At 44.3% G+C, this 17,894-nt stretch overlaps 1 protein-coding gene and 2 long non-coding RNA genes across 4 annotated transcripts in view; 1 reads left to right on the top strand and 2 right to left on the bottom strand.

The window, feature by feature from the left end:
• ME3 (malic enzyme 3) overlaps positions 1–664 on the bottom strand; it is a 142,325-nt gene extending 141,661 nt beyond the window's left edge. Inside the window, exon 1 of one of the 2 annotated variants that reach the window (XM_083796472.1) lies at positions 416–664. In XM_083796472.1, the coding sequence (XP_083652598.1) occupies positions 416–517 (102 nt within the window). In that variant the 5' untranslated portion in view covers positions 518–664. Of the gene's footprint in view, positions 1–3 lie in introns of both variants that reach the window. The other variant, XM_083796471.1, reaches the window with a different exon arrangement.
• A 408-nt stretch (positions 665–1,072) lies between these two features.
• On the top strand, positions 1,073–5,473 carry LOC310880636. Its single transcript, XR_014571830.1, has 3 exons — positions 1,073–1,374; positions 4,348–4,516; positions 5,095–5,473. It is a non-coding gene; the product is annotated as an uncharacterized lncRNA (long non-coding RNA).
• Positions 5,474–5,617: 144 nt separating this feature from the next.
• On the bottom strand, positions 5,618–17,315 carry LOC310880648. Its single transcript, XR_014571837.1, has 3 exons — positions 10,090–17,315; positions 7,093–9,612; positions 5,618–7,018 (listed from the first exon to the last, which is right to left on the bottom strand). It is a non-coding gene; the product is annotated as an uncharacterized lncRNA (long non-coding RNA).
• Between the last annotated feature and the right edge of the window lie 579 nt (positions 17,316–17,894).

Below are 17,894 nucleotides of genomic sequence, written 5' to 3'. Positions count from 1 at the left end.
TACCTTATTGAGGTGGGGGTTCCTGGTGATGTCGTAGCCTCGCTTTTTGACAGCCAGGGCCTTGCCGCGGGTGTAGGCGCTTCCCCCCGCCTGGCTGCCGCTGCCCCGGGCGGCGTTGAGGAGAAGCAGCCTCCGGCCGGCCCCCGCCATCCGCAGCAGGCGGGCTCCGGCCCCGCCGCCGCACAGCGGCACCATGGCGACCTGCGGCACGGGGACAGCGGGCACCCGGCGGAGCCCGGGGCGGGCAGGGCGAGGCTACGGGGCGGGCTCCGCCGCCCGACCCAGCCCGGCCCGGCCCAGGTGCGCCTCACGGCTCCCCGCAGACGCCCCCCCCCCCCACCCCGGCGAAGCGAAAGGAAACCCAGGAAGGAGATGTCGCCTCGACCCCGCGGCGGCCGCCTCCTCCCCCGGCTACCTGGGAAGGCTCGGCCGCCGCCGGCGGGAGGAGGAACGGGGGGTGCCCGCCTGGGCCCCGCCTCTGCCGGGGAGAGCGGGGCTGCCCGCCCCTCGGCTGCATGGGGAGCGGGGGTGGCTCGGCCCCGCTTCGCTTTTCCTCTGGTTAGGGGCCTGGGGGAGCCCCCAGCCCCTCACGGCTCCCATCCCAAAGCTGGGAGCGCCTTCGTGTCCCTGGGCTGCGGGGGAGTTCAGGCCGGGCCCGGCTCCCCACCAAAACCACCCCCACAACCAGTGGAAAAATGACCATGCTTTGCTAAGGATAAAGTACTTAATCTCCCAGCCGTTAATTTTTCTGAATTTACTCTCAGGTGCAGTAACTGGAGGTGCTCCTGTCATGGAGCTGGGGGCATCTGCTGCAGGGAGATGGCTGGAGCCATGAAGACAGGCGTTGGGAAGGGTCGCGGACTGCTTGCCCTTGGCGAACTGAACAGTGATGTTATCTCTCCCTCTGGATTTGTATTTTCTCCATTAGACTTAACAAAGTGCATAATAAGAAAAAAACGAGACCCATAATGTGAAGAGTGCAAAGGCACTGCAACCTTGTTCCCTCTTAGCATTCATCTTGTTTCTGAAGCTGAGATACCCAAACCTGTTTGAGATACAAGAACCTCCTTTTGATTTGGGGTATGTTACAGGCACTTATGAAACCCCCAGACATCATTGTGCTGGCAGAGGCATCAAAAACATATATGAAAAAGTGAAACTTAGTTTCTAAAAGCATATCTTTTTATCTAGCTGAGTCACAAGTGAGGCAGAGTGACTTTCTGATTTTACCTATGATCACATACACCCATAGCAACAGGGTCTGCAGACTTAAAATCTTTTTGCAGTTATCCTTTCCCAGCATCCTGAGGATGTACCCAGGTGCTGCTAGATCCTCCCAGCACACAGGGAGTTTGCTGCAGGGGCCCTGACAAGGTAGGTGCTGCGGTGCCTAGTTTTCGTGCTGTGGTCCCTGGGCAATGTGCAGGACTTTCTGCATGGTATGGATGGAGAGTAAAGCTTCTTGGAGGAGTTGCACTTAGTCACTAGAAAGCAATTCATGAGGACTTTTATGTCCTGCCTCTTCCTGAACTGTGAGCAGCTGTGGGTAGCTAGGCATTTCAACCTACTTGTTATCTATATAGTCTCTCTATACACTATACCGTAGTTATGTTGTGTATATATATGCATCCAGTATACATTATATATATTACATAAATATTATAAATGCGTGTAAATAACACGGGAAGTTATTAAAAGCATAAAATATTAAGTATGAATATGATCTATTGAAAACAACTTTTTTTTACAATAATGGTGTTTTATTGAGGAAAGCGTTAGCACACAATGTTTCCATTCCCTCAGAAGCGTTCCAGTTTTTCAGTGAAGCTAAAATCCAAACTAACTGATTTTGATTAAAAAAAAAATCGAGTGTAAGAAAGTAATTTACTCAGAACAGATTTGATAAGAATCTTTTACTGTGTGAATTTACTTTTGAGTTTGATTTACTGCATCTAGTGCATTGAAAAAAAAAAAAAAAAGTTCCAAAGCTTCATCTGAAATAAATTAGAATCTTTAGATCAACACAAACAAAAACAACTTTTACTGTGTCTTTTGGAGAACTGATTGCTGAAATTTATTTATCTGTAGCACATAGTGAAGATATAACACCTCTCTGTTTGGGAATGGCTTCTTTATCTACAGAGCATATTGCCTGCAGTTTTCTGATCCTTAAAAATAAAAATCCTATTAAAGACAAGACATGAAAGCACAGACATCAGCACAGTACCACAGAAGGCAGACACCAAGATTGAAAAATAAATTAATGGTCCATGCTTGCTTGATAAAAGACAGGGAAACTGTCGGAGAAGAAAACAAAACGTTGAAAGGTCTTTCCCACGCCATGGGACTGCTGGCCAGTCTGACAGCTTTGGTCTGTTCCAGGATGGTGTAGGGAATTGTCATTTCATGAATTTGGATCTCAGTAAAGGAAGGTAATTGTGACACCTCGTCAGGTTGGGCTCCAATTTTCTGATCACCACAGGAATTTTAGTCTGCTTCTTGATGTTCCGTAATGTGCCTTCTCAGAACTAGTGAATCTCAGCTTCTTTTTGTATGAACATGGGCAGAACACCTTTTCTGCTAGAAGCGCCCATAAGCTAGCACACAGTGAGCTAAATGAATGAACTGATTATGACTGAAAGGATTTCACATTATTTTCCCAGAAATAAATCATCTTTGCCTGCCTAATACTGTTCCAAAATACATTAAGATAAAGAGGTTTCATAGCTTGTTTGGAAGATTGTCAGACAACATCTTCCCAAAGCAGCAATCTGAAATTAAGAAACCTCCCCAAGAAGTTTGTTCATCGTCTGGCTGAGGGCTCATTTTATCCCTGGGATGGAGCTGCCATGTAAATCTGGACTTTGTACATATTTCTTCTTCCCATCAGTGCTGGATTAACAGTCATGACAAAACCAGAAAGCTGCGTGTGAACTGTCAGAAGAGAAGCCCGGTTTCTTTTCTCAATTCTGGATTGGTAGAATTATTGTCTCAACTTGAAGGGTGCCTGGGGATATCTCAGGGGCCTTGCACAGTACCTCCTCAGTAAAAGCTTATGGTCTATTGTGCAAGAGGGATAAATGTGGGCGGGAGAATGGAGACATCACTTGTCCTGGGCTATACAATAGGTCAAATGGCAAAGGTGGGAATTCCCACACTCCCCTTCCACAACTGGCTATTAAAAAAGTATGAGATGGGATGTGCGGGAAGGGCTGTACCTTAGTATCTCCATTCTAAATGAGCTACAGAAATGGCTTCATGTAAGGTCTCCAACTGTTGATCACTGAGGATATAAGACAGGGTTTTTAGAAAGGTTATTTTTCAGCAAACTCACAGCATTTTGTGTGTATTTAGCCATGTACACACACACACACTGCCACACAAGAAAAGCAGATGTATATATGCATGTATGTGCTTTTACCTGTTGCTGCTGTATGGACTCTTTCACATACATCTTTATTTTCTTCATTTTAAAATTCTGTCTTCTGTTCCTCTCGGAGCAGGGATGTATTGTGTATTTCTAAAAGTAAAAATAAGATTTTCTCTGCAGCCATTAATTGTCTCCCTGCTGCTGGACAAACACTGAGCATTGCCTTGCCAAGGGACTTCTCATTTTTACCTCCTATTGGTTGACAGTAGCCTTCAAACGTTTTTTTGCATCTCAGTGAGAAACAATTACAAATGCTGGGTTTCCAAAATTTGCCTGGCACTGCAAAATAAAGAGTCTGATTGCGATTCTTTATATTCACAGATGCAGAGTGCTTACTGTCAGATGCACATGAATGCACTTTGTATAACATGCAAGCTTTTCATGAATGCAAATTTGATCGAAGCAAAGGTTAAATTCTTGATTAAAAAACTAGAAAGAATGTTACAAAAAAAAGCTATAAAAGCAATGAAATGCACACTTATATTCCACATTGAACTCTTAGGATCTTATTTAAGCTATTTTTCACCAGCAGGAAGGAAACAATGGTTTGCTAGAATGGGATTCTATATACACTTGGGGATTTGCCGGTTGTTGCAGAATACACTTGAAGTTTCAAAGCATGTTATAAGAGCTAATTTCTTCCTCCAGTAATTTACGAAACCTCTTTGTGCTGTGGCCTTGCATTTAGCAGTTTGGCATCTAAGAGAACACCAATGAAATAAACTTACTAGCAAATGAATCCCTGCCATATAAAGAGGGAAATTATAGTGTCTATTCTCCTGCAGCATTATCTTTCCTCTCAGGAAATGAGTTGAGCTGCAGTGATAAACTTCCATTGTAGTGTTTTTCAAATTACATACCTTGACAATTCTGGGCATTGTGCAGCTGTGTGTCTCCTGGTTTATTAAATTTTGCAGATATGCTACCCATTCGTGCCGACTGTTCATTTAAATTCAACACGACACAAGAAAGCTTGCTGCAATAGGGGCCATGAATTTTGATTGGGACCCTTCTGTACAACAAACAGAGACAAGAAGAACTGAAAGTGCAATGGAAGAATCTGGAGTCAGACGAACTACAGTTATGGTGAGTTCCCCATATATAAGGCAACATCATCTTCATCTGCTATAGCATTTGGCCTGTTCTTCTTTTTCACACTGCTAAATAGAATGTATATGTATGCATACATAGAGAGAGTATCTGTAGTGTAATGCTTATATAGTAAAATACATGTGCTTTAGTCCGGTTAGAAGTTATGGGCTCAGTTTACATGGCTTACACGGGGTGTCAGACTGTGTCAGACCACGGGGTTTGAAGTCACCACAGGGATCATCATGCTAGCCTTTCCCAACTACAAGCAATTGTATACTTGATGCTTAATCCACAAGGATTCACAAGTCTGCTCCATGTGCAGCAGCCCTGGAACCCTCCTGCTCACCTCTAGCAAATACAAGATGACAGGTTACTGACCAAAAGCCACAGATGATCCCATGACACCATAAAGTAGCAGGTCCCTGCAATGGGATAACAATCCTCTCTCGTCTTAAAAATCTCTGTTACTGCAGCTTGTCCCATGCAGCAAATTTCAGTCTTTTTTTTTTCTTGGAATATAAACATGGTACACGCTCTTGTGCTAACTCGATATTGTTTTATGGACATTACAGATGGAGGGACACGCAGAGGGTTCTTGTTCACGGCCACTTACTCAGACAGTGATGGAGCTGGGAACTGGATCCATATGTCTTGGCTGTCAGTCTCACATTCACTTGGTCATCTATCACTGGTCTCCCTTTGTCATAGTTTATTTCCCTAACATATGCTTCTCATGATGTTATTCTTCAGCACTGAGAGACTTCTCTAACATCAAGACAAAAACCATCTGTAGCTGTGCAATTGAAGCCTTAATCAGACCTTTGGACATCTTTCCTGGCTTTGGCTAGTTTTAAATGATAATGATGATGGTTTACACTTATACCTCTTAAAATGAAAAATGAGCATGAAATGAAATAACACACTTCAGTCAATAAATTCTGTTCTGTCTAATATAAATGCTGGGTTGTTTTTTCCCCTTTTCCTGCCATCTTATTACGGATGTCCTAAGCATTACATTAACTCTATAGTGTACATGCATGATCCTCAATATCTAAATACTTGAAGAGAAATGAGCAGTACAGCAAAGAAAACACGGTATGTGGCATCTTGATTTCTATTAAACAGAATCAATTTATAGTAAAACATAAGCATATATATTTTGATTTATTTCAAAAGTAAACTGTTGTTTATAGGCTTAGGCTTGGAGCTTTCTCCCCTATGAAGGTTTCTCAATTAGCTTCAATGGGAGAATAGAATTCAATTGCATAGAATACTATCCAGCTACAAATTGCAGTCATTTTTTAACGCAAAAATAGTTCTCAATACAGTACAAGAGTACATTTTTACTTTTACCATGATGGTACTGCTTTTGAGAGTAGGTGCATAATCTTTTTCTTTAGAAGTCAGTCTTCCATCTGAAGAAGCCCAGCTGAGCTTCCATCTAGTAACATGCCACAAGTCTGATCTGAACCCTTATTTTTGCAAGAAAACTCTGTGCCATTGAAAGATTGCATTAACAATATGGATTAATTAAAAAGATGCTGAGTGAGACTTTGCAGCCCGCAGAAATGATGAGATGTCCTGATAACACCTTGTGATATAAAAGAAGTCAAGAAGGCGATCAAAGACTCAGACACAAGAACAAAAGCTGTTATACAAGTTACTGAGGGGTAAAATTACTATGCCAGCTGATCCACCCATGCACATCCTCACTCGCTGCTGATGTGAAGGCAGTTTGAGGCAGCTTAATTACAAGTGAAAATATGCTACAGCAATCCTAATTACCTTGAGCCTGACTGAGGCGAGCATACAGACCCTTGGGTTAACCCACTTCTGAGCACCTCACATCTGCCATGGCATGGGAACACATCACGTACAGCTGATGTGCAGCAAGTTCATGATAACAAGAGTTTTAACCTTCCCCTCTGGCTTTAAGCCCATAAAATATTTACCACCGTAACAGTATATGCAGAAGAGTTTGGCAAAAGAGGGTTCAGCAATGAATGACTTGCTGCCACAAATGTAAGCATAATGCGTTCCTGAGCAGTCTTTTTTGATTGTGCAGGACTGCAATTAGCACTTGACTTTATCAGTTGAATTATTTTAGGTCAAGTTCTGACATTTCTGCATCTTTTCGGGCAGCACAAGTCTATATGATGAAGGGACAAAACAGGGTGACAAGTTTTTCACAAAGGATGATAATTTATGCTTCATAAACGTATTCATTGCCTTCTTAGCCAAAGTAATTTTTACGGTTTTACTTATATGTTTGAAAAGGTGAGTTTTAAAGATTGCTATTTTTGAATACCGCAGAATGAGATTAAAAAAATCCAGGTTCTATATAAATGAACACTATGAAAATACCTGCAAAGCCAAGTAAACCTGTATTCCCCAAAAGAGAAAACACCCTGAAGAAAGCTGCATGCCTCTGCACAGAGCATATCTTCACCCTTCTCTCCATGAGCGGGCAGTTGTCATCCGTTTTGAATCTCATTCCTAGAAGACAAGCTGTATGAATGTCAGGTGGAGCGCTTTCCAAGTGCTATATTTATGTATGACTCTATACTCACCCTGGTCCCAGAGAGCGTCTTCCTTAACAGACGAGCCTCCAATGTGAGCTGTAGTAAGAGTAAGGAGTGGAAAATTCATCTGTTTGAGATTTCTCAGGCTCTCAGTAACCGGTGTCTGTACGGCACAAGGCGCTTTTAGAAATTCACTCTAACTCAGCTGGCTGCAGTATAATTATATTAGCTCTGCAATTAACAATCAGTAGCTATAAAGGGAATTGCAACCACCACCTCCTAGTAAAGTTATCTGTATCGGAAAGTATGCTTTCTTTAAGCTCTGTGGCAAGGGGAAAGTGACTGCACTGACTTTCCGGCAGATAACCAGGTCACAGAGGGCACCAACCTCTTCCTGCACTTCTGTGCATCCCGTTTCACGCTACAGACCTCGCTTAGAGCTGTACTGGCAGGGTTCAGGGCTGATAAAGAGAGCAAACAAACTGAGAGCGAGAAGTGGCTCAAAAGGTCAGCGGCAGCGCCGATAAGCACAGCTGGAGCTGGCCACCGGCACGCTGCTGCACCTGGAGCAGCTCTCTCAGTCTGCGCTGTCTTCCTGCCATTTGACAAAACTGTGCATAATGTCCTCAGACATGTTTTGCAGTGTCCTATGAAGTGATGAAAGTTAAAAGCATCAGCTTTTATAAATCATGGACCATGAAAGCATGCTATTTATATAGCTAAAGCAGAAAATGTTGCTGGTTTTCTCATTAAACACCTTTTTTTGGCAACACAAAGGTTTGCAAAAATTTTATCTTTCCATCAAGTCTTCAGTCGGTTCTGTAACCTCCGAGATAATCCTCAAAAAAGCCTTTGGGTCTGATTTTAGGAGACTTTGAGTCTCTTATGCCTATTAAAATAAATGAGGACAAACATTTTTGAAGTCAGCAGGACTATATTTTTGACTGATATAAATCACTTTGCTCTTTTGAGATCAGTGTTCCTCTTGTTTACGCTAGCAGAAGTTTAACAGACTTATATCACTGACTTGATTATTTCGTTCCAGACACAAAGCATTTTTCTGGAGTGCTTGCACTTAGAAATGCATATTTACTACAGAGACAAGAAAGGCCAAAAATCGGAAATTAACACTTAAAAAGGCCATTTAACAGGCGAGCAGGAGATCTTAGAGTGGTAAAAGCCAACTAATTTAGATAGTCTGCTGAGAAATAATATTCTGCTGAGAGGAAGGGGATAAGAGTTTACACAACATACTTTATGTCATACAGTCTGCATGCGTGATCCAGCCGTAGGACTCGAGTGAAGGAATTTTAATGGATGTGATCATTTTCTAATCAGACCTGTTGCCTATCATTAAAAAATCGTGGTCAGACAAGTTCCAGCTGAAGCTGGGCTTTGCGCTGAAGCTGCTGGGGACTGGGCGTGTGTTCGCTTCTGCTGACTCTGCTCTGGGAAATTAATTTTTGGCAAAGGGGGCGGACAGCTGGCTCTGGAACATCTGCAGTACCCGCTGCCAGAGCTGGTGTGTCAGATCACAGAGAGGATTTTTTTTTTATTATTATTATTTTTTTCTAAAGTAGGGAGAGAAAACAGCAGTCGTAACACTGTACCAAACAGAGACGAGGGCATTTTTTGGAAAACAGACCTTTTTTAGGCCACAGTGGGGAATTTTGACATTGCAAAGAGGGTGTACAAATGAGTAGGCAAAATAAGAACAGCCATCATTTCTAGCTGTAATGTGCAAAGGCTGCCAGCATGTTAGCACAGGCTAGAGCCATGCAGAAGTGTAGGAAGCTTGCAAAGGCATTTTCAACCCATGGAAAATGCCGCATGGGAGAGATAATGCTTTATCAATTGCCATCTACTGCTTGGGAAAAGCATAGTTCATTGTAATGGTGCCTTGTGTGAAATGGCTGATTGATGCTATAACGAACCTTCAAAAATGAACTAATTTGTGTTGGTTATAGAATAGGAGGGAAGGATGCAGCGAGCCAAAACTCTGTCCTGAGGGAGCTCAGACTACCACCGTTATCACCTCGTGGCACATGTAATGCTGATGAACAAGCTCATGCTCCAGGGCTGAGCGGAGGCAATTCATCACAGCGCAGAGAGATCTGCAAGCAGCAAGGACTGCAGCGAGGAGACACTCCCTTGGAATCTCACAAAGCAACCAGATATGAAAGTCATTTAATGTCCAAAGCTCATATCTAAATAGATGTGTAACTATGTCTGTATCCCAGCGTCACTACAGACAACAGTATAGGGAGTAGCAGGAGAAAAAATAGGCACACCAAGTTCAAAGTGCATGCACAAATTACAGATCATCTCTAAAATCTGAAGACCTGCTAAAACCAAAATATTTCCATGGGATATATCATGAATCTAGAAACAGTGTGTGGGTGGGGTGTTTGTTCATATTGTGCAGTAGTGGATATTTCACTAAAACTGAGCTGTGAGCGCGAGCACAGCCACGAACAGCTATTAGATACCCTCCTCTCCTTTGGCACTTGATTAGCAGAGTTCATAAGGGTTCAGAGCAGTGAGTATCCAAGCGTTATGGGAACAAACCTGGAACAAACAAGAGGAAAGTGATATCATCTCTTTATCCCAAGACAGACTATCACCGGTTCAAGTGTCAAATTGCCAATGCAATGTAATAACATTTTGTGTAATGGAAGACAATGAATGAATGATCTTTTGAAACCCAAAAGAAAAATGCTTCTCAGACCATTAGCTGCTGCCAAGAAGTGGTGGCTTAGCAAGAAGCTAGCAAGGTGGCTTAGCAAGAAGCTAGTCCAAGCCAGGTAGCCACCTCTTGAGCCAACAGAGAAAGATGTCTCTGGAGCGCACTTTCTCCCCTGCTGTGGTTCACCTGATAGAGGTGCCTGACTGATCCTAAAGCATATCTCAGAGCTGGTGTCTCGTATTCAGACAAGCAAAACTGATTAGGATTAATCCTGCCCGTAGAGACTTCTTGTGACAAGCCCGGTGTGAGTGCCTTGCTCATTACTGTTCAGAAACGGAGTTACAACAGAGATTAGTTACCGCTTGTGGAAGGTGTCTGCCTCCTTCAGTACGTGTTTAAATCAGTACTCATTGTGAGAAGCTAAGCTTCTCATGCAGCCAGAGAAGGGCTTCTGCTGACAGCTAACTCCTCTTGAGATGTTACATCTCAAGCAGCGAAATCTTCTCAAGAATTAAATCGGGGAAAGAGCGAGGTGCACACGCGCGGGCTGCAAGGAGAGTGGAAAAGAAGACAAAATACATAAGCGAAATGCCTTCGGAGCACTGAACATGCTGTAACCTCCAGTAGAAGAGGCTGCAGACCAGCAGCTGTAACTGGAGCACACGGGTACCCTCCAGCCGCCCGCCTCGCCCACGCGCAGCCAGCCACACACACACACATTGCCTTCCCCTTCCCACTCAGATTTTCTAAAACCTGGACGCTCAGCGGCATTTCGGGGCCCTGCGTGAGTCACCGCTGAGCCTGAGCTTCTGACTCACTGCTGAGCAATAGCCGAGGAATTAGGAGCTGCGGGGCTTCGGTGTCGGTGGTATGAGCTGTATGTGCTGTGTTAAATACAGCCTGTTTTCCTGGGAACCCTCCGAGCCACCCCTCTTTTCCTATTTATTTATTTATTTATTTATTTATTCATATTTATTTATTTGCTTTTCAGCAGGGTTCATAGACAGGGTGTTGCTGCTGTCTGCGTTATTTTGTTACCCTTGGGTGAAAAAGCAGACAAACAGCGCAGGAGAATGGATTTTGTTCATTGTGGGAAAGTGAGCGTGTACAGGAGAAAAAAATGTGTTCCACATTCCCTCCACATGATGAATTTAAGATTCATGTGGAGATAAACCAAAAATACCCATGAAAGGGCTTTGTTTTTTTTTTTGCGTTTCATTTCCACAGGAGATTCCCAGAGTTGTTTGTTTGAAATAAACAACATGAAAGGAGACCCTCTGCCCACTCTCTGATGTGGAGTAATTAATGGCTGGATCAGCATTTCCACTCTTAATTCAGCTTTTCATATGGTTTGTTTTAAAAATTTGCTCCAGACATGAACTTAACATGTAGTAATACTTCGCATTTAGGGAAGTCTTTCATCTGAGCAACTAAAAGTGCTTTGAAAGTATTAATCAATTAAGATTCCCAACATCACTGGAGATGCAGGCATTCTTTCAAAGAGAAACTGAGGCATTCAGGGTCAAACACCATGGTGACATTTTGCCTAGCAATATGACAGAGGGAACAGCAGAAACGCAGATTTTGTTCATTAGTTCTGTTAATCATTTGAATCCATCACTGTTTCCATGTCCTAATTAAAGATGGCTTTCTTATTTTTCACACTGTGAACAAATCTGAAGCAATTACATAACTAAAGATTCATGTAGCTAGATACAGCTTAACGATATGAGATAATCATTAACAGATAATAATAAAACAGATCTCGTGGTTTGTAGAATCATCCTGAAGGATTGTAACAGACCTCATTAACAAAACAGTGGGAGTCAGCCACTGCTGATTTGCAGCCATCTTATGGGTGTCGAGCATCAAATATTAACGGCACAGTACAGCTGCACTGCAGCAGAGTTTAAAGCAGCTAATGCGGATGGGAAGAGGGACTGTAAAGTGTCCTTACCTGTGGCAGAACTGGCCCTCAGTCTTGGGACTATTGAGGGTCTGGATGAGGTTTAGTCAGGGTAATTTGGGCAACTAAATTACACCACGGATTTCCAAAACCTAGTGCAATTCTTCCCCATTCTAGGCTGGGTTTCCTGTAGCGGGAGCTACGTGCTGGTGGAGGTCTCTGGTGGAAAAACCTGACTAAGTTTAGGCACCCAGTTTAGGTGGAAAGGGTCTTCCTCTGGAGCTTCCCAAAGACACTTACCTCTTTCTGTTGACCAAGCAGAGCATGTGGATTCTGACCTTTTAAAGACTGCTTCAGAGGTGGATAAAATTCAGAGTACAGCTAGATGTTTCCTTTAGACAGAATGGGTGCATGTCTCCTTCTGATGCTCTACAAAAACTGCAGTGGAGTGAGTCTTCAATGCTCAGGTGCCACCCTCAATCCCCAGCATCATTTCAGTACTTGCTACAACATTTAGGGCTTACTTGAGGCTGTTTTTTTACTCCATTTGCTGGACCTGGCCTCTTCCATGAGAACATGTAAGGTCACGACACAATATGACAATATGACACAATATTCACGACACAGGAGAAAGTCTTATCTTTACGGGACAAAGAAATGAGTGTAAAAGTCTCAATATTTTTATTTCTTGCTCATTCTGCTTCTGCTCAGGCAGAACAGCTGCTAAAATGCTCTGCGCCATGGCAGGGAAGATTACTCAACCCAACTTTGCATGACGGGACACTGGGACTAAGCCTGTGGGTGCTCTGTGTATTATGGAAATGGTCTAAAAAGGATCAAATCAGAAATGATCACTCTCCCCTTCTAACCTTGCTATCTGATTTATGGAAAATTGTAGAAGGTGGATGTAACAAGCAATCAGAAGGAACTGAAGAAGGAAAATCGAAGTTATAGGAAACCACCAGATTACATAGCCCTAACAAATGCACAATCAAGAGGTTTCAAGTCACATAATTACAAAAGAATAAATGACATGAAGTAAGTGCAAAATCAATGAAAGGGAGATGAGGTGCCTCTCCCGTCCAGCTGCAGTTGACATTTCTCTGTACGCATCATGGAACAACCTGGCACAAAAAGTTAGCAGCAGGCGTGGGAAGAGCTAACAGACACAGCGTAGGAGCTGAAGCTGGGCTGGTAACGTCCTAGTCATCTCCTGAGTCCCAGAATTCATAAAATCAGAACAATCTGGATAGCAGTGCTCTGATATTTTTGTCTGAATATCAAGGTTTGTGACTTTCAGTTGGCCACTGATACCTGGGTAGACAAATGGTCTGGAGAGACGCAGGCGTTGTCAGCGCCACAGCAGAGGTGCGAGCAGTGCCAGGTGCGCTCTCTGTGCTTTACCTCAAGGAGCTGATCTGGCCTGAAGGCCTGCTGAGCTGACTGGTCCTGGTGAGGACCAGGCTGTGGCAGGTAAAAATTTCATGCTGTCAGAAACCATTCTGGGAGAAGGCAATCCAGCACCTTAGGTGAGAAGTATGAGCCCTAGAAAGTAGGCTCTGTTTGTGGTACCGCAGATTGACGGGTGGGGGGTAAGACCTCGTTAGTCTTGTTGGTTTCTCTTTCTGCACATTTACTCCATCAATTAATAGAAACATGAGGGTTAAGTCTTCATTAGTTCTGTTCATCTCCATTTCTCTTTCTGCTTTCTCGAGCAATTTCAACAATCGATCACATTTCAGTAAGCCAAGGACCATCCCATACACAACCACATCTGCTCCTCTCATGGTCTGATCTCCAACGCAGGGATTAACCACCAGTGTTTTCCAGTTATGACATAACTGGGACCAAAGAGTATTGGTATTTCATTCAGCTTCCCTCCAACCAAATTAATTCAAACTTCTTACTGCATTCTGTTGAAATCCCCCAAAAGACTACAATGCCGAACTTTGCATACAGGACAGCAGGCCTTTATCAGGAGGACATGTACTTCAACTGTTACTCTGGAGAAGCAAGGGGAAGGAATATACTCAATTGCTGATGATTACAGAGCGCATGACACACTGGAAATATTGCAGAGTCATGCATTACTCAATGGCTTCAAGGGCAGTGACAACCCAGCTGTACAGCATACATTGATCACCAAGGCAGCTGCCAAAAAATAGCAGTGAAATAATAAATGTATATTGGACTTGGCCCTTTTTCACAGTATCTCCTTCCAGAGTTTGTAATTGAACAACTTGATGCATGAAATGATCCTTTTTGTGTTATCAGTGTATTCCTACCAAGGAGCTCCCCGTAACCCAGTCTTTAACCTGGAAATTCTTGCTGCAGTCTCCTCTGATTCCCATGTTTCTGCATGGGATCTCCACCATAACTACACAGTGGCTTTGTTAGGATTACATGGGAAGTCTGGGTCAAAACAGAGGAGTTTCCTCTGTGCAGCCTAGTACCCTAAATATGTTCAGATTTTTTACGGGGTCTTGGGTGTAATCGTCTTTTCTGTTGCAACACTGAGTGCAATAGGGCTTCTGACTGCAAGTGCGGTACATACAGACAGAAATAGTCCTCACGGCGCTGTGCAAGAAGCAGGAGATGCTGCAAACAGTGAGAGGAGGTGGCTCTAAGCCAACGTATGGCACAGACAGCAAGAGCAGCACTGTAGCATGAGGTATCTCTCGAGCTGCGTAAGGGGTGTAGACTTTGGTTTACGTCAGAGCATGCAAGGTTGCATCTTTTTTTCATTGGTTTCTGTTCTGTCTGGATTCACCCAGGGCCACTGCTGGTGGTATAAACACCCTTTTAATAGGTTGCTTGGGGCATGGCCCACTGTGATCAAGGGCAGCACATTCAGTCCCTGTCATTAAATAGCGCTCCCTTTAATCCCTGGAGGTGGATGACGTTCTGCAATTTACAATGTGGCAAATGCATCTGGCAGTGTTGAGATATGGGTTATGAGAAAGGCACATATGCAAACACAGAAAACTGTTCCAAGCGAGGTCAGAACAATTCACAATACGCACTTTGGCTCGGCTTGCTGATCATCTTCAAAACCTATGTACAGAAAATTGCAGGCGAGACTAATAAAAACGTAATGAGTCCTGACCAGCGAGAATAGTTTATTATGATTCGCTTTAATAGTCTTCTCACTGCTCTTCCCTCATGCCAGCAAATATCTGCCGTTGCCTGCAGATGAACCTTTTTCAGACTGCCATGAATCACGCCGCAGGAGAGGCACCACATGGGAGGTGTGTTTGGGTAGGCACTCTGTGGGCTGGAAGGACCAAAGCCAGATTTGGCATTTTACCTCCACACCCAGGGCAGTTGCCTCAATGTCATTTCTCTGTATAAAAAGCTGCTTTCAAAACACAGCCTGGTTTATAATGGACTATTCCTTTTTAAGGCCAATGCCAGAAAATTAGATGCCTTTGGATTGTTTTACCTATTATTGGAAGTTATTTAGTTTGTCTGCTGAAAGTCCCGCTTGAACACTTAGGATTTATACTGGGGAGCACAGTAAGAGGATACGGTCTCCCCAGCAGCCAGATGGGAGCTCTGCTGGTTGTGAACCCGTAACACTCCAGCTCTCTCGGGGCAGCAGCCCTAAGCATGCTTCATCCCCTGGTGCTGGGGAAGGAGCTCGCTGCAGTTGGGTTGTGCTTCCCACAGAGGATGAGCGGGCACCGCCACTGTTCCCAGGACTGATACTCTGTGAAACAGCATCCCAAACAAGCCCCAGGAACTTGTTCATGGGCTGAAGCCCCGGACGTTTACAGCAGCATCAGAGGATAACAGGGGCCCTTTGGCACTGGAGGAAGAATGCTTTCAACAGGCAAAAGATTTGGGATGTTAACCGTGGGTGGGAGCGACAGCCTTACCAGTGTGTGGGTTTTCAGAAGAGCTTTGAAGGAAGGAGAGGATTCTTGGAGTGCAGAATGCCTGAAGTACTAGTATGGCTTTCTTTTTTTTCCCCTCCAAATAACAAAGCTGTGACCACAGGATCTGCCCAGCCCGAGTCCCTGAGACACTGGAGGGAGATGATGAATGATTAGAAACAGCTGAAATATTGCTTTAAATCCCCATTAATTAATCCTGTAGCAATTCCGCTGTCTTCCTTGCTTCCGTTAGCAGGAAATTTTCCTTCCACTGTCTGAATGCTGGAGACATTTCTTTTTTTCTTGTTATTACACGTCAAAAACTTGTTTTGAAATGGATTTCTCAGCTTGCCCTGAATGACGCGGCACCTACCGAATAACCTGCAAACGCAAAGAGCAGCCACGAAGCGTTAAACAAATCACTCCACCTATAGGAAACAGCTTGTAGTGCATAAGCATCCCCTTGGGCACGGCCGCGTCTGGTTCCCGGTGCCAGGCATGGCACCTGGCTGGGCACCGTGCTCGGGTGCTGAGGCTGAGCTGGGAGCCCAGCAGATGGTGGCACGGGGGCTGTCCCCACGGCCAGCTTTAGCAAGTCTTCCACAGGTGAAGCTAAGAAGCAGCCTTCGAAGAGGTGCTAGCAAGATTTTTCCTAATCCTAATGTTTGGGCTAGTCTGCAGCAGTGAAGGTGTGGGTACTTACGTGCTGCGCAGGTAGGGCACTGCCTAGGACACCCAGCAGGACACGTGCTGAAAACCCCCAACAATTCAATCAGGAGGCAGGAACGCACATGAAATAAGTGTTAATCGTGCTCTCGGTCTGCACACCACTGACTCATTCCTTCCATTTTGACAGGCTACATCTGGAAAAACAGTGCTGGATGGTGGCTGCACGTTGCCCACAGCCCTGGCAGAGGCACAGCAAGGTAGATCACGCTTCTTTTTGTTGACGTAAAAAGGCCGACAGTGGGAAACAACCACGGCACAAGAAGGCGTTTTTGGTTGCTGCACGGGGCTGTTGGAGAAGCAGCTATGTCCTGGCCTGTCCTCCCCACCCTTTCATCTGGTTTACATAGGCAGTGGGGCAGATCCTCATCTCACCTACCTGGAGGCAGAAGTGTGGCGTGGGTGAAGGTCACCTGGCTTTGCGTCTGGGCTAGCTTTGCTCCTGAGCGTGTTAGGTAAATGTCTGTCATCTGGAAGAACCAGAGGGTTTCTTTGACACAAAATTCACAAGGGAGTAATTCCTTAAATCACAGCCACATCCTCTTAATGGAGCACTGAGCAGAGGGGGGAGGAGTTCAGGGAGGGTTTAGAAGTGCTCTGGATCAGGCTCGACACCTGAAGGATGTGCCAGCAGGAGGAGGTCCCAATTATCTTGAAAGAGCTCACGTGAACCTCAGCTGCCAAAAAGTCTTGTGCTGAACTGTTTTGAGGATAACCTGCCTCAAATGCATGAGCCTAAGACTGGCACTTAGGCTTCTAAAAATATGCAAGTGGCTGCAAGGCCCTCCAGAAGCTTATGGGTATAGAGTGAGAGGGGCAACACACAGGAGAAGGCAGGATGCCATGCCTTCCCCAGTTCCCCCATGGTTGTGTAGGAAGCTAGGGTGGAGTTGGACTGTGCTCATCAGTTTCTGGAGCCCTGGTACCTCTCTAACCCCCACTCAGCCTTTCTTGCTGATGGCAGGTGTTATGCTTTTCTTATTTACTGGGCAAAGCCTGAATTGCACACATCTATACGTGCCTTGGTACACTACAGTGTTATTTCTTCAAGTAATGAAACAGAGAAGAGCACAGGCACCTCTCATCCAAATCCACAGGGTTATGAACGCTTACAAGCAAACAAAGCTAACCTCAAAACCTGACCACATTCAGTCCCAGCTCCCCCTGGAGCGTGCTGCAGTGTGTTTGCTCTTACCCATAGGGAAAGGGTGGGAGAACAAATACCAAGTGCCAGACGTTGTATACATTGTGTAATGTATTACTGGAAAATAGCGTAGGGATGAATTAACAGATTAGTAGTGAATAATACAAAATAAATAATAATGTAATATATGAATACAAAGCAGAACAAAGAACTCTCAGGCAAGAAGGACTGCTAGGCTGGGAAATTGTTACCCAAAAGGACCAGAGGAAACTCCATCCCCTGTCGGAGTTTCAACCAGACTGGACAGACCACTACCACACACCCATTGGGAGTACTCCTCGGAGACCGATGAATCATATTATCTGGATCACTTTCCTGTTTTTGGATAATTATCAGATGATAGAAGTCTTTTATAGTGCATTCAATTCACATACAAATGCGCTATTTTTTTAATTTATTTTATTTAGTAAGATAACTTGTCAGAAGGAGACTTCCTTATTTATTTCCTTGAAG

The sequence above is a fragment of the Anser anser genome (assembly GCF_964211835.1).
Source record: "Anser anser genome assembly, chromosome: 1".
Taxonomy (NCBI): Eukaryota; Metazoa; Chordata; class Aves; order Anseriformes; family Anatidae; genus Anser; species Anser anser.
The sequence above is the reverse complement of the archived record's forward strand: the minus strand, read 5'-3'. Positions and strand labels throughout refer to the sequence as shown.